The sequence below is a fragment of the Pongo abelii genome, chromosome 12 (genome assembly GCF_028885655.2).
Source record: "Pongo abelii isolate AG06213 chromosome 12, NHGRI_mPonAbe1-v2.0_pri, whole genome shotgun sequence".
NCBI lineage: Eukaryota > Metazoa > Chordata > Mammalia > Primates > Hominidae > Pongo > Pongo abelii.
Window position 1 is genome coordinate 45,135,283 of NC_071997.2, and position 17,684 is coordinate 45,152,966.

The window sequence follows — 17,684 nt, forward strand, 5'->3', positions numbered from 1 at the left end:
ATTTATTATTTCAATATTTTTTAAAGTAGCTGTAAAAGATAATATTTTAAGTGTTCACATTGCAAAGAAATGATCAACACTTGAAGTAATGGCTATGCTAATTCACCAAATTTGATTATTCCACACTATATACATGTACTGAACTATCACATTGTATTTCATAAATATATACAATTATTACTTGTCAGTTAAAAATAAAACTATATAAAATATATTGTTATAAAAATAAAGTATGTTTAAACATTTTAAAAGTTAGGCTTTATTTTCAGATTTATAAAAAGCAAATTAATAAAATGAAGGTGAATTTTGTGAATTTTCAGATGATTGGTCTATGTTGATGTGATTATAAACTTTGAATTATTTAATCTTTGTAACAAGACTGTGTTTGGTTTCAGATGAGTGAGAGTGGAGAATTGAACAAAAATTGATTTTTAATTTCTGAATCGTGGTTTTTAGCTCACTAGTTATTGTATAGTCTCACTATTTGAAAGTTCATGCTGAAAAACTGAGTGAATATGATCAGATTTCTCCACCAAATTCTCAGCCTGATAAAGGTAAGTAAGGTTCCATTCACCTCTTTATTCATCTCTGTGCCATCTGTGGTCCTTTGGAACTGGCTTCTTTCACATAGCATAATGTCTTCAAGCTTCATTCGTGTTGTACCATATATCAGTACTTCATTCCTTTTTACTGCTGAATAATATTATATGAATATACCATATCTTGTTTATCCATTTATCAGTTGATGAGCATTGGGTTGGTTATTTCTACTTTTTAGTTGTAATGAATAGTGCTGCTGTGAACATTTGTTTACAGCTTCTTGCATGGACATAGGTTTTCATTCTTTTGGCTATATATGCATGGAATTGCTAAGTGGAATTGATGAAACTGCTGCTAAGTTATTTTCCAAAGTAGGTGTACCATTTTACATTCCCACAAACAGTGAATGAAGTTTCCAGTTTTTCCACATTCTTGCTAACACTTACTAGTATCTTTTTTTGATGATAGCCCTCCTAGTAGATGTAAAGTAAAATCTTTTTATTACCAAAAAATTTCAAACATACTCAAAAATAGAGAAAATTGTATAATGAACCCTCATGTATCCCTCATCCAGTCTCAACAATTATCAACATCTTTTAAATCTTATTAGTGACTTTTTTTTTGAGACGGAGTCTCTCTCTATCACCCAGGCTGGAGTGCAGTGGTGCGATCTCGGCTCACTGCAACCTCCACCTCCCGGGTTCAAGCAATTCTCCTGCCTCAGGCTCCCGAGTAGCTGGGACTACGGGCATGTGCCACCACACCCAGCTAATTTTTTGTATTTTTAGTAGAGACGGAGGTTTCAACATGTTGGCCAGGCTGGTCTCGAACTCCTGACCTCAGGTGATCTGCCTGCCTCAGCCTCCCAAAGTGCTGGGATTACAGGCCTGAGCCACTGCGCCCAGCCATTAGTGACTTTTTAAAAACAGCATTATTGAGGTATAGTTAGCATATAATAAACTGTATGTATTTAAGGTATACAATTTGGTAAGTTTTGGCAGATGTATATAGCCATGAAATGATCACCACAATCAAGATAATGGGCATACCCATCACCCTCCAAAAAATGCCCCTTTAGAATCTTTTCCTCCCACCTCTCCCCAAGCAACCACTGTTATTATAGTTTTCATTTTCTAGAGGTTTATATAAATGGAATCATATCGTATGTACTCTTTTGTCAGGCCCCTATTACTTTTTATGTATTTATTTTTAGAAATGGGTTCTCGCTGTGTTGGCCAGGTTCGTCTTGAACTTCTGAGCTCAAGCAGTTCTGCCACTTCAGCCTCCCAAAGTGCTGGGATTACAGGCATGAGCCACTATGCCTAGTGTATCACTATTTTAAATAGTAAAAAAGAATTATAACTATTTTCATTATTTTGAGATTCACTCACGTCATGTGTATCACTATAGTTTATTCCTTTTTATCACTGATAGTATTTCATTGTATCATTATACCACTGTTTGATTTAATCCATTCACCTGTTGATTGACATTTGAGTTTCTTTTCTTTCTGGGGCTATCACAAATAAAACTATATGAACATTCATGTCTTTGTATAGACACACAGTCATGTGTCCGTTAACAACCAGGATACATTCTGAGAAATGTGTCATGATTTTCTCATTGTGCAAACATCATAGAGTGAGGGTATAACTTACTACACACCTAGGCTATATGATACAGCCTAGTGCTCCTAGGCTACAAATCTGTACAGCATGTTACTATACTGAGTACTGTAGACAGCTGTAACACAACAGTAAGTGTTTGTGTATCTAAACCTATCTAAACAAAAAGAAACAGTAAAAATATGGTATGAAAGATAAAAAAAAAATAGTACACTTGTGTGGGGCATTTACCATGAATGGAGGAGCTTGCAGGACTACAAGTTGCTCTGAGTCAGTGAGTGTTGAGTTAATGGGAAGGCCTAAGATACTACTGTATACTGCTGTAGACTATAAATACTGTAAACTTAGGCTACATTAAATTAATCAATTTATTTATTTATTTATTTTGAGACAGAGTCTTGCTCTGTCACCCAGGCTACAGTGCAGTGGTGCAATCTCGGCTCATTGCACCCTCCGCCTCCCAGGTTCAAGCAATTCTCCTGCCTCAGCCTCCCTAGTAGCTGGGATTACAGGTGCCCACAGCACACCCAGCTAATTTTTGTGTTATTACTAGAGATGGGGTTTCACCATGTCGGCCAGGCTGGTCTCCAACTGCTGACCTCAGGTGATCTGCCTACTTCAGCCTCCCAAAGTGCTGGGATTACAGGCATGAGGCACCACACCCAGCCCATTAAATTTATTTTTAAAATATTTTTCTTGTTTTAATAATAAATTAGCTTACTGTAATTTTTTCACTTTATAAACTTTTAAATTTTTTTAACTTTTTGACTATTTTGTAATCACACTTAGGTTAAAACACATTGTCCAGCTGCACAAAAATATTTTATTTCTTTATATCTTTATCCTAGCCTTTTCTTATTTTATTCTTAACTTTTTTATTTTTTATTTTTATTTTTTATTTTTTTGAGATGGAGTCTCACTCTGTTGCCCAGGCTGGAGTGTGGTGGCACGATCTCGGCTCACTGCAACCTCCGCCTCCTAGGTTCAGGCGATTCTTCAGCCTCAGCTTCCCAAGCAGCTGGGATTACAGACATGCACCACCATGCCCAGCTAATTTTTGTATTTTTAGTAGAGTCGGGGTTTCACGATATTGGCCAGGCTGGTCTCGAACTCCTGACCTCAAGTGATCCACCCACCTGGCCTCCCAAAGTTCTGGGACTGCAGGCATGGGCCACCACACCTGGCCCTTTTTTTTTTTTTCACTTGTTAAACTTTTTTATGAAAAGCTAAGACACAAACACACACATTAGCCTAAGCCTACACAGGGGTCAGGATCATCATCACTGTGTTCTACCTCCACATCTTGTCCCATGGAGGGTCTTCAGGGGCAGTAACATGCATGGAGCTGTCATCACCTATGGTGCCATCTTCTGGAATACCTTCTGAAGGACCTACCTGAGGCTGTTTTACAGTTAACTTTTTTTTTAATAAGGAAAAAGAATATACTCTAAAATAATTTAAAATATAGTATAGTAAATAAATCATAAACTAGTAATATAGTTATCAAATCTTATGTACTGTACATAGTATATGCGATACTTTTATATGGCAGTATAGTAGATTCATTTATACCAGCATCACTACAAACACATGAATAATGAATTGTGCATTATTCACATTACTGTGACTTTTTCAGCTCCACTATAATTTTATGGGACCACCATCATATATTCAGTCCATTGTTGACCAAAAGATTATTATGCAGTGCATGACTGTATCTCCTTTTCCTTTAAGTAAATACCTAGAAGTAGAATAACTGCATCATATGGTAAATGTATGTTTAACTTCTTAAGAAACTGCCAAACTGTTTTTCAAGTGGTTGTACCATTTTACATTCCTATCAACAATGTTTGAGAGTTCCAGATCCTTATCAGCACTGGTATTGTCAATCTTTTTCATTTTAGTCATTCTGGTAAGTGCATAGTGGTATCTCATTGTGGTTTTAATTCACATTTACTTGCTGATCAGTGCTTTTAAACATCTTTTCATGTGCTTATTGGCCATTTGCATATATTCTTTTCTGAAGTATAGGTTAAAATAGTGTGCCCATATTTAAGCAAGTATTTGTTACATTATTTTTTATTATTTTTCCAGTCAGAATTTTTATACTATTTAAGTTGAACAAGAACTGTATTTTCTAACTTGCCAAATTAGGCTTCATTTAGATTTTCTTTTCAACCTCAAATTTCCAAATTTGAAAAACTGGCTGATCATTAGTCTCAAAAAATTAGGAGGGAGTATATCCCATGTAGAACTGAACATTTCTTCCCTTTAGCAGAAACAAGCCTTGTTTCTGAGAGCTGAAGAAATGTTCAGTTCTACATGGGATATATGCCCTCCTAATTTTTTGAGATAAACTGTATCACCAAAAATATATAGGGCAGGTGGGACACAGTGGCTCACACCTGTAATCCCAGCACTTTGGGAGGCCGAGGCAGGCAGATCACCTGAGGTCAGGAGTTGGAGACCAGCCTGGCCAATATGGTGAAACCGCGTCTCTACTAAAAATACAAAAATTAGCCGGGCATGGTGGTGCGCACCTGTAGTCCCAGCTACTCAGGAGCCTGAGGCAGGAGAATCACTTGAACCCCGGAGGTGGAGGTTGCCGTGAGATGAGATCGTGCCATTGAACTCCAGCCTGGGTGATAGGACAAGACTCCGTCTCAAAAAATATATATATATATATATATATTTTATATATATATATTTTTTATATATAATATAATTTCATAGTAAGTACATTTTCTGCTATATTTGTATTTATTCAGGATTTGAGGTGAGGAAAAGAATCAGGAACAGTCTTGTCCTTCCCCCCAAAAAAGAATCAAGCAAACAAAAACAGTGTATCTACTGTAAGTTTCTTCTGAAACTTTTCTCCAAATCAGTCCTATCCCCTTTCAGTTTTCACCCGTTTCTTCCCTTATTCCACTCACCAGTACTTTAAGAGAGAACAAACTGGAAGACATTCTAGAATGCTTTTTTCACCAATCAGAAGTAGTGGAATGAAATCCAAGCCTACACAGAAGATACAGAACTCTGTTCTTTCATCTTCCCTCATACCTGATACCTAAAAGTAGTTTTCATCTTATAACTGAATTTCTAATTTTCAGCATTCCCAATCAACTTTATAAACATCCTTTTATTGTTAAGTCTTACAGTACTCCCGTCAGGTGAGTATGTTTATTTTATCTTGAGTAAACTGAAGATTTTAAAAATCAAATTCTGTATCTGTGGTTCTTTTACTTCTCTTAGAAACTAATATACAGGAAACCAATTCATGAGAACTTCAGAAATTATTTGAACATTAATATCAAGCCACCCACCGTGGTTGTGTGGTTCCTATCCACACATCTCTGCTTATCTCACATTTTAGCCCTATGACAGCAACATGTGTATCAGTTCCTTTCTGCCCTCTTCGTCTCACTTCTGAGAAGGGTAAAGTTACTGGTACGTGACCTGGGAGGTATCTGACCATCCTGATGCTACCCTTTGGCATATAATGTCAAGATACTCAACTTTTATGCTGAAATAGGTTGTAATTTGTTTGAGCTGCTTGTTTTTCAAAGCTCTTTCAAGAGCAGAGGAGGCCAGGTGCAGTGGCTCATGCCTGTAATCCTGGCACTTTGGGAGGCTGAGGTGGATGGATCACTTGAGGCCAGGAGTTTGAGACCAGCCTGGTCAACATGGTGAAACCCCATCTCTACTAAAAATACAAAAATTAGCTGGGCGTGGTGGCACACACCTGTAATCCCAGCTACTCGGGAGGCTGAGGCAGGAGAATCGCTTGAACCCAGGAGGCGGAGGTTGCAGTGACCCAAGAGCACCCCCACTGCACTCTAGTCTGGGTGACAGAGCGAGACTCCATCTCGAGAAAAAAAAAAAAAAGAGCAAAGGAAATGCTCAGGACAAGACTGGTAAGAATTTTCTCCCTTCTTTGCAGAAAATCCCATTTTGTCAACCTAATGAAGCATTCAAAGAAGACATATGACTCTTTTCAAGATGAACTTGAAGATTATATTAAAGTACAGAAAGCCAGAGGCTTAGAGCCAAAGACTTGTTTCAGAAAGATGAGAGGGGACTATTTGGAAACCTGTGGGTACAAAGGAGAGGTTAATTCCAGACCCACATATAGAATGTTTGACCAGAGACTCCCACCTGAAACCATCCAGACCTACCCAAGATCATGCACTATTTCACAAACAGTGGAAAATCGGTTGCCTCAGTGGTTACCAGCCCATGACAGCAGATTGAGACTAGACTCTCTGAGCTACTGTCAGTTCACCAGGGACTGTTTCTCAGAAAAACCAGTACCCCTGAACTTTGATCAACAAGAATATATTTGTGGCTCACATGGTGTAGAACCTAGAGCTTACAAGCACTTCTCAGATAACAGTACCAGTACTCATCAAGCCAGTCACAAACAGATACATCAGAAGAGGAAAAGGCACCCAGAGGAAGGCAGAGAAAAATCAGAGGAGGAGTGGTCTAAGCATAAGAGAAAAAAAAGCTGCAAGGAAATTGATTTAGACAAACACAAGAGCATCCAAAGAAAGAAAACAGAGGTGGAAATAGAAACCGTACATGTCAGTACAGAAAAGCTTAAGAATCGAAAGGAGAAAAAAAGCCGAGATGTAGTCTCTAAGAAAGAGGAACATAAACGTACAAAAAAGAAAAAGGAACAAGGCCAAGAAAGGACAGAGGAGGAAATGCTTTGGGACCAGTCTATTCTTGGATTTTGAAGCTTTCGAAGTTGGTTCTCCCAAAGTTAAATTGAAAAAATAGGTGAGAGCTTGGTTTTATGATGTCCATGTTCATACCACTTTTCTTATGTGAATAGGTTCTTTAACTTCTAACAAAGGCCTAGTGAACAGAAAGTGTTTAGCATGCTTGCTCTCCAACACAGAAATTACTTTTCCTCACTTTCTAAAAGCATTATTACATTTTTTGACATATAGTGTAATTTCCTTTAATGAAAGTGACTGCTTTTATTCATCAAATTGCTTTGATGGTGGAATTATTTTCTGTTGGGAGGTTATTTATTTTAAATTGGAGGATTAATGACCTTTGCACAATCTGTTTCTTGATTGGGTTTGTTATAGTTTTGAGTTGGGTATTTTATGTTCATTGGTTTTTCTCTATGAAGCAATTTTTTTCTCCTTTATTAGATCTAACTTGCAGTGTATTTTCTAGGCTGGAAAGTGGAAAATGAAATACATTATAATCTTAGGTTACATAAAGTTTCTAAAGTTTCAAAGAATCTTGATACAAAATCTGTTTATATTCTGAAAATATTTATAATAAAGTATTCTAATTTCTACATGTTGTTGTGTGTCAGTCTGTTCTATTTAACAGTGATTTTTCTCTTGGGAGGAGGAGAGAATAACTTGGCAGTTCATACTTAAAAGGCAAGATCTTTTGGGTAGGTCACACTTTAAAGTTGTAAAAATTCCTTATATGTTATACCTTGCTTACTCACATTTGAACCTGGTTTTTAAGGTAGAAATCTATGACTGACTGTTACAGGACCCCACCACTTACCCAAAGTTAGCCTTTGCGTTGGGGGTTTCCTCACTATAGTCCCTTCACTGGGCAACAGAATGATGTTACAGGAAAGGGGTCCAAATCTAGACCCCAAGAGAGGGTTCTTGGATCTCACGCAAGAAAGAATTCAAGGCAAGTCCATAGAATAAAGTGAAAGCAAGTTTATTAGGAAAGTAAAGGAATAGAAGAATGGCTACTCCACAGACAGAGCAGCCCAGAAGGCTGCTGGTTGCCCATTTTTATGGTTATTTCTTGATGATATGCATCCCACTTTTAGGCCATATAGGGTAACTTCCTGACGTTGCCCTGGCATTTGTAAACTGTCACGGCGCTGCTGGGAGTGCAGCAATGAGGACAACCAGTGGTCACTCTCGGTGGCCATCTTGGTTTTGGTGGGTTTTGTCCGGCTTCTTTTCTGCAAGCTGTTTTATTGGCAAGGTTTTTATGATCTGTATTTTGTGCTGAGCTCTTATCTCATCCTGTGGCTTACAGTGCCTTAACCATCTGGGAATGCAGCCCAATAGGTTTCAGCCTCATTTTACCCAGCTCTATTCAAGATGGAGTTGCTCTGATTCACATGCCTCTGACATGCCCACAGTTTTTTCAAATAGTTAAAACTGAAGAGAGAGGAGTTTATCAGAAAGAAAATGCCATTAAATTATTCTGTCCTAATCAGTGTTTTCATTCTAATAATCCCCTTTTTTGTGATATGCATCTCAAGTATTTAAGCATCACTATTTTGTGTAGAAAGACTGATGGCCTGAGAATCTGAATCACAGGAGTCTAGTCTCAGCTATGCCATGAAGTTGTTACGTGACTTTGGGGAAGTCAGTTACTTCATCTTCCTCATTATCAAATATGACTAGAAAGACTGGCCTCTAAAAATGCCTTGGATAACAAGAAGACTCTGAAATGAAAATTCCCAAGCCCCACTTAAAAAAAGAAAAAAAAATTATCTTTGTATTCTACAATGTTGTGCTTACATGTCTATTATAATATTAACATTAAAATTGTTTTGCTACAATTATTTTTACCATGATAGGGAGATGAAAATTCACACACAAAAGTTATCTGCCCTTCCCATTTTGTATTCTAAAATACAACTTTTAGCCTGAAAAGATAAACACTGGATAAAATCATTATTACTTACGGTTTTATTAGCATGCCTATACTCTTATTTTTATTTATTTTTATTTTTTTTTTTTTTTTGAGACAGAGTCTCGCTCTGTCGCCCAGGCTGGAGTGCAGTGGTGTGATCTCGGCTCACTGCAAACTCCGCCTCCCGGGTTCATGCCATTCTCCTGCCTCCCCCTCCCCAGTAGCTGGGACTACAGGCGCCTGCCACCTCACCCGGCTAATTTTTTTGTATTTTTAGTAGAGACGGGGTTTCACCGTGTTAGCCAGGATGGTCTCGATCTCCTGACCTCGTGATCTGCCCGCCTCGGCCTCCCAAAGTGCTGGGATTACAAGTGTGAACCACCACACCCAGCCAGCATGCCTATACTCTTAACTCTTCCCATCTGTGTTTTTTTAACCATGTGTGATTTTTAATTGTGTGTGTCACCTTGACTGGGCTAAAGGATGTCTGAGTAGCTGGTAAACATTGTTTCTAGGTGTGTCTGTGAAGGTGTTTCCAGAAGAGATTAATAACATTTGAATTGGTGAATTAGTAAAGCAGATGGCCTTCCCAATGTGATCATCCAATCTGTTGAGGCCCCAAACAGGACAAAAAGGAGGAAGAAGGGCAAATTTGCCTACCCTTTTTTTGCTGAGACATCCATCTTCTCCTTTCCTTGGACATTGGTGCTCCTGGTTCTCAGGGCTTCACATTCAGCTAGAACTTACACCATCAGCCCCACCCTAAACCCCAAGTTCCCAGGCCTTCACACTCTGAATTAAACCACAGGCTTTCCTAGTTATCCATCTTACAGATGGCAGATTGTGGGTCTTCTCAGCCTCCATAATCATTTCACATGAGCCAGTTCCCATAATAAATCTCAAACACACAGGCCAGGCACGGTGGCTCATGCCTGTAATCCCAGCACTTTGGGAGGCCACCAGAGGTCAGGAGTTTGAGATCAGCCTGGCCAACAGGGCGAAACCTTGTCTCTACTAAAAATACAAAATTAGCCAGGTGTGGTGTCACGCGCCTGTAATCCCAGCTACTCAGGCGGCTGAGGCAGGAGAGTCGCTTGAACCCGGGAGGCAGAGGTTGCAGTGAGCCAAGATCTGCCACTGCACTCCAGCCTGGGCAAAAACAGTGAAACTCCATCTCAAAAAAAAAAAATCATCTTAGACTGTGGCCTAGAAGGGGAAAAGGTGACCATTAGAACCCAACATGGAATTGTTATAGAAGTTATTAAGAAATTATTTTAGGCAGCTAGAGAGGAAAAGGGGGTCCTTGGGAAGTTTTTGTTTCTTTTAAAGCAGCTCCAGAAACATTTATCTAGCAGGAAAGCCCCTGCTCTTAGAGCTGGGCTGGCAAAGCTTTGCTATGCAAATCCCAGCCATTAGAAACTGGGTCCACCCAAACATGGCGATTCCCTCAGTCTTCTCCCTTGCGCCAGCATATCCCCATGTGTGTAGAATGACATGGCACCCTGCATTTGCATGTTAAAAGGCTAGGATGGGAGGGCCAGTTTTTTCACGGGCTACGTGAATGACATACCTGTCAAACCAATCCCCTGGGCCCTATGGAAACCAGACACCGCCTCCTCCAGCATCCCAGTATAAGCAGCCACTTTTCCACGGCACACAGAGTTTTCTCTTTGTTTGAATCCTCCCTCCCTTTATCTCTGTACAGGGGAGCTGTTTTCTTCTTCTTTTCTTCTTTCTAGCCTATTAAACTTTTTGCTTCTTAAAACCAATCCATGTGTGTCCATGTCAATCCTGTCAGCACAAGACCAAGGACCCTGGTGTTCCTCCAGTCATCGGAGCTGTATCAGAATCACCAAGAACAGAAAAATTAGACTATTCCCGTTCCTTGATTACTTAATCCTATCAATAAGGAAATAAACTTAGTGATATATTTGCCTATAGGTAAGGAATATAACTTTTTTTTAAGATTTGGACAAAATGATAATATAGGCTAAAAAACTATATGATTAGGTAGATTTATAATTGACTGTGTGACTAGTCTCAAAGTGACTGAGTAGATCCCCAAATCAACTGTTCTTCCATGGCACTGACAGAGTAAGATTATTTTGTGCAGTGATTTTACTCCCTCTGTTTTTAACATGTCTGGTCTACTGGTCAAAAGAAAACCGAAGTAGAGCACAAGCAGGCTGTGAATGATCAGTCCTAAAAGATTCCTTCTTCTCTGAAAACCCCAAGACAGTATAGTCTTTATTGACAGGTATTACAAACAAGGTCAGCTGAATTATCAGCATTTTTAGAGTTGACAAAATTCTTTTCCACAGGTTATTTTGAGTCTAATGCTTGGGGGAAGTTCAAAACTACCTTTGACCCTTGAACAACATGGCCTTGAATTGCACAGGTCCACTTATACGCAGATTTTCTTCTGCCTCTGCCACACTTAAGACAGCAAGACCAAGGCCGGGCGTGGTGGCTCACGCCTGTAATCTCAGCACTTTGGGAGTTTGAGGCGGACGGATCACCTGAGGTCGGGAGTTCGAGACCAGCCTGACCAACATGGAGAAACCCCGTCTCTACTAAAAATACAAAATTAGCTGGGCATGGTGGCGCATGTAATCCCAGCTACTCAGGAGGCTGAGGCAGGAGAATCACTTGAACCCAGGAGACGGAGGTTGCTGTGAGCCAAGATCACACCATTGCACTCCAGTCTAGACAACTAGAGCGAAACTCCATCTCAAAAAAAAAAGACAGCAAGACCAACCCCTCCTCTTCTCCTCCTAAGCCTACCCAACTAATGTTGAGGATGAAGATTTTTATGATGATCTACTTCTACTTAATAGTAAATCTATGGTCTCTTCCTTATGATCTTTAGTAACATTTTCTTCTCTAGCTTACTGTATAGTAAGAATATAGCATGTAATAGATGTAACATGCAAAATAGGTGTTAATCAACTGTTTATGATACGGTAAGTCTTCCAGTCAATAGCAGGCCATTATTAAAGTTTTGGGAGAGTCAGAAGTTATACTCGGATTTTCTACTGCACAGGGTTCAGAGCCTCTAACCCCCACGTTGTTCAGGAGCCAACTACCTAAGAATATTCAGTAAGATACCAAAGTACTGTGATTTCTTCCAAATGGTTTCAAAATAGATGCCGTGGTTCAGTAGTTAGCAGCACACAACTGAACTACACTGAGTAGAGCAGGCAGATCCTTTGTCCAATTTTTAAATTAAAACCATAAAAATTGAGTAAGGGCATACTACAAGTACGTGATAATGACAGTCTTGAGGAAGTAACTATGACTTGCATGATAGTTTTTAAAAATTTAGGACAGCCAGGTATGATGGTTCACACCTGTGATAAAAGAAAAACTTCAGCCAAATTAAATTTAAAGGAGTTTAATTGAGCAATGAACAGTTCAAGAATTGGGCAGCCTTCCCAGCCAGAGTAGGCTCGGACACTCCAGCGCAGTCACACGGTGGAAGGTTTGTGGACAGAAAATGGAAGTGAGGTACAGAAACAGCTGGGTTTGGCTACAGTTTGGCATTTGCTTTATCTGAACATGGTTTGAACAGTTGGCTACATTTGATTGGCCAAAACTCAGTGATTGGCACAAATGTAGTCTGTTTACACCTCCACTTGTCACGATATACAGACAAACCTTTAGGCCAAACTTAAATATATAAGGAGGCAGCTTTAGGCTAAACTTGATTTCATTACCTGTATTCCAACACTTTGGGAGGCCGAGGCGGGAGGATCACTTCAGCCTAGAAGTTAGAGATCAGCCCAAGCAACATAGTGAGACCTTGTCTCTGTGAAAATAAATTAGCCAGGCATGGTGGCATGTACCTGTAGTCCCAGCTACTCAGGGGACTGAGACCAGAGGATCATTTGAGCCCAGGAGTTCAAGGTTGTAGTGAGCTACAAGAGTGCCACTGCGTTCCCTCCTGGGCAACAGAGCAAGAGCCTATCTCAAAAAGAAAAAAATCATGACATAAGCAATTATGTGGAAATAAGGTCATACCTGTCAAAGTAATCAGCTGAAAGCAGTTGCCTCTGAGGTGCAGGAAAGGGGGAAAGTGGAGATAAGGGAACTAATTTTCTTTAAAAAAAAAAAAAAAAAAAGACATAAAACTAACACTTCAGGCCAGGTGAAGTGGCTCATGCCTGTAATCCCAGCATTTTGGGAGGCCAAAGCGTGTGGATCACCTGAGGTCAGGGGTTCGAGACCAGCCTGACTAACATGGTGAAACCTGTCTCTACTAAAAATACAAAAATTAGCTGGGCATGGTGGCGGGCGCCTGTAATCCCAGCTACTCGGGAGGCTGAGGCAGGAGAATTGCTTGAACCCGGGAGACAGAGGATGCAGTGAGCCGAGATTGCACCATTGCACTCCAGCCTGGGTGACAGAGCGAGACTGTCTCAAAAAAAAAAAACAAAAAACTAACACTTCATTACCTCTGAATGGAGTGACATTAAAAAATGTTTTAATAAATAAATAAAAATTATTTAATACTTCAAACTATGGGCACACAAAACCTTGATAAAAATAAAAAATTTAGAAATCTATTATTAATAGGACAGCATGTTGAGAGACTTTAAAGGGTTTTTTTTTAAGTATTTTAAAAATAATCTCAAATTTATAGAAGTCTTGGAATTAAAGTACGAAGAACTTTTGTTTTGCTAAATGATTTTAAAGTTCCTGAGCTGACTCCTTATAACCCCTACATACTGTGTGTCTTCTGTAAACAAGGACTGAATCCAATAAAATTGTAATATAGCTAGCAAAAATCAGGAAATCAACATTACTATATTTCTACCATCCAACCAACAGACCTATTCAAGTTTTGCCAAGTCAGGATCCAGTTCAGAATCACCACTGCACTTATTTCTCACATCTCTTTCATCTTCAGTCTGGAACAGTTCTTCAGTCTTTCCTTAACTTTCATGAACTTTACACTTCTATTACAGGCCAATTATTTTGTAGAATTTTCCTTAATTTGAATTTGTTGCTTTAGGATTAGATTCCAATTATGTATTATTGGCAGCAGCATCACAGAAGTGATGCTGTGTTCTTCTTGCTAGACTGTCAAGAGGCACATGATTGCAATTTGTCCTATTACTGATGATGTTCATTTTGGTTACTTGATTAAGGTGGCACCTGCCAGATTTTTCCACTATGAAGTGACTTCCTTTTGTAACTAATGAATATTTTGTGAAGAGCTGCTTCGAAATTACGTAAATATCTGTTGATTTGAAAATACAACAAAATTATACTATGAATTGAATAATACATCTAAATTAATTTGTATTTTATCAGTGACAACCAGATCCACATACTTTTGCAAAACAGTTGCAGGTGTGTGTGTGCAATAGGTTGTTGACTTAGGCAATGTGTGGAATGTTCTGGATTCCTAGACCCCGGGCAGTAGCTCCAAGACAGTTTTGAACTTTCAAGTAAGACAAACTTAGTTTTGATTTCCAGTTGTACACTTAGATGCTATGGATGGTAGATTCTTTGTTTGGGAAAATGGCAGCAATTCTCACTGCCTGTGTCCACCCCTTTGGGTGTCCCCTTCCATACCAGCTGGCCATGCCCTTGTGACCTGCTTTGGCCAATGGGAGAATAGCAAATATGACATAAGTGAGACATGGAAAGTTCTTGTGTTGCTGCCCTTATGCTGCTTTTGAAACTCAACCCCTATGTTCAAGCTCTCCTGGATAATGAGACTTGTGGTCGCATCCCCATCACCCAGCTGACGATGAGCTCCTCCTGTCCCTAAAATATGAGGCCCCTTGGCCATCCAGCCCCCATCCAGTTGTTGAGAAACAAGTATTACCTGTTTGAAATCATAAACAGTTGGGTGGTTTATGATGCAGCAAAAACTAACTTACATACAACATGACCTCATGTGAGTTTCTTAATTTCTCTGAGTCTCAGCTTTCTCACCTATAGGATGCAGATAAGGCAATCACCCTTGCTATTTTGAGGATTAAATGAGAAAATATATGGGAAGTGCTTGGCATAGCATAAATACTCAACACATGGTAATTTTTTTAAAAACCCTCTATATTAGTCCCTTTTAATTAAAATTTTAATTAAAACAAAAGAAAAACAAAACAAAAACTTCTGCTGGCTGGACTAGGGGCAGCCCTCAGGCTAGATGCACTGATTTAGTACTTTTAATAGTGGCAGGAGGCAAACAAACCCCTAGGCAGATAGCGGCATGTCCCCAGTGAAACCCAACTTTCAAACCAAAGGCAGTTTAAAGCCTGAAAGCTAAGCTACAAGTCTTGGATAAATCCATGGACCGAACTGAGAACCTCTCTTCCTGTTGGTGCACTTTCCTCTGACTGATCCCCACCCTTCACTTACTTTACATGTATCCACCCTTCCCTAATTGGTTTTCTACACTGTCATGCCACCTTTGAATGGTGCCTTTGTTTTAGCCTTTTTTGCATACTCGTAAACCAATCAGCATGCAGTCCCCACTTCTGAGCCCATAAAAGCCCCGGACCCAGCCACACTGAGAGAGAGAACACCCAACTTCAGGTCAGGGACCACCCTCACATCCCCTCTCTGCTGAGAGCTGTTTCATCACTTTATGAAACTCTCCTCCGCCCTTTTCACCCTTCCATTGTCAGCAAAGGGTATGAAGAAGGCAGTAACACCATAGCCCTCCACATCTCCCCCCACCGTCTGTGCCCAGTGGCAGCCCCTTGCCATGAGAAGCAGTGCAGGGCCAGGCCAGCCAGGGAGCCTCCAGCAGGAGCAGGCAACAGGACTGACAGAGTTGTTAACACACCCCCTGTTCGTTGTTAACATGCCCGTTTGTCAGGCTGCTGACAGTGGGACTAAAAGAGCTGTTAGCATGGCTCTAACACCCCCTCTGGGGCTTCACAGTCAAGCGCTTTCCTGTTTGGGTGCCACCATGTTCCCTTCGTCTGGATGCCAGAGTTCACCCCAGGAGTTGCTTCTGACAGGCCTGATCCAGCTGCAAGCCCCAAAGGGAGCCCGCTCCTGTGCCAGCACTTGGAGTGGCTGGCAAGATGAGGCACTCACTTGATCACACACCCCCTCCTACTGGGGCTGAGCATGCAGTCTCCATGGCTGCAGGATCCCCACCAGAGTGCAAGCCCAAGTGGGCAGGGTACCTCCTGCCTGGGGCAGAGCTAGGCACAGGCAGGGGCATCGCCGGCCAGAAGTCTGCAGTTGGAAAAGTGTCCGAGAAAAATCCTGCGTCACTTTGGAAGCAGTCTTCCTATCCTAGAATGCCAGAGGGCAAGCATCTGAAAGATCTGGAAGGATAAGGCAGCAAAGGCCAAGATGTGAAAGTGCACTGCCCCTGTCAGAGGCGATCAAACTAGAGCGATTCCATCTTGAATAGGGGCTGGGTAAAATAAGGCTGAGACCTGCGAGGCTGCATTCCCACTAGCTTAGGCATTCTAAGTCAGGATGAGATAGAAAGTCTGCACAAGATACAGGTCACAAAGACCTTGCTGATAAAACAGGATGCAGTAAAGGAGCTGGCCAAAACCAAGATGGTGACGAAAGTGACCTCTGGTCATCCTCACTGCTCATTATATGCTAATTATAATGCATTTCCATGCTAAATGACACTCCTGCCAGTGCCATGACAGTCTACAAATGCCATGGCAACATCAGGAAGTTACCCTATAGGGTCTAAAAAAGGGTAGGAACCCTCAGTTGCGGGAATTGTCTTTCCCGGAAAACTCATGAATAATACACCCTTTGTTTAGCAGATGATCAAGAAATAACTGTAAGTATAGTCAGTCGAGCAGCTCATGCCGCTGCTCTGCCTATGGAGTAACCATTCTTTTATTCCTTTACTTTCTTAATAAGCTTGCTTTCACTTTATGGACTTGCCCCAAATTCCTTCTTGCAGGAGGTCCAAGAACCCTCTCTTGGGGTCTGGATAGGGACCTTTTTCCAGTAACATCCCCATCACAGCCCTAATCATTAGGGGACCCTCTAGGCTCTTCCCTGCCCTCCCCAGACTGTCTCCCTTAAACATGCTGGATGCAGGGGTGCATCAGTGACTCCGCTGGTGCCTCCAGGAACATAAAGCATGGACCTCTGTGGACAACAAACAGCCCAAAGAAAAGACGACCCCTCACAGGCAGGATGGATATCCACTTATATGTATGTCGGTGTGCTGGGGCCGGGAGGCTCCTAATAACAATATTACCGCTGCTTCACACGGAAGAAAGCTGAGGCTCAGAGAGATTAAGGAACTTGTCCAGGGCCATACCGGAGTCCAGGCCCGTGTGCTGTCATGGTCTGAGATTTGAACTCCAACCGTTTAAGGAGCTGGGATAGAACTGGGGAGGGAGTGTGGTGGGTGGGAACAGCGGGCAGATAGATGCTGGCTGGACTCCAAGGGACCTAGGGTCTGCCAGAGGGACAACAGGTGACGAAAACAGGCCTCGGGGTGGATGAGCGAATCCTCAGAGGAGGATGGGCGCAGACCCGGAGGGCCGTGAAAGGTGACAGGGTTATTACAGTCTTGGTCGCATAAGAAAGGGGGTAACTAGCGGTTTCTCGGCTGAAAAAGAGAAGGTGGGCTGGAGGTTCCCCCCTCCAACCGCGCAGAGCACGCAGCCTCTCAGAGCTGCTACACAGGGTCCCCTACCTCCGTAGCTGCGGAGCCTGAACTCGCAATAGGAGGTTCCTCCTGCACGCGCGGCTTCACCCTCCCTCCAGGGCTCCCATTGCATTTCACTCCCTGCCTAAGGTCGCCCGCCGGTGAGGGCGGAGGAGGAAGAACCGCAGCTCCCGAGCACAGAATCCGCTTCAAGGCATCTTGACCGTCGCCCACCCCCACCCTGGCTGCGGCCCGCCGCCCTGGTCCCCATCGCGCTG

At 41.4% G+C, this 17,684-nt stretch overlaps 1 protein-coding gene across 1 annotated transcript; it reads left to right on the forward strand.

Annotated features, from left to right (window-relative positions):
* Positions 1-397: 397 nt before the first annotated feature.
* Positions 398-7,484, forward strand: KRCC1 (lysine rich coiled-coil 1; the record flags this gene model as incomplete). The annotated part of the gene is given in 2 exon segments (NM_001133067.1): positions 398-554; positions 6,106-7,484. A coding segment is annotated over 1 exon segment (777 nt). The 3' UTR covers positions 6,905-7,484.
* Positions 7,485-17,684: the final 10,200 nt, after the last annotated feature.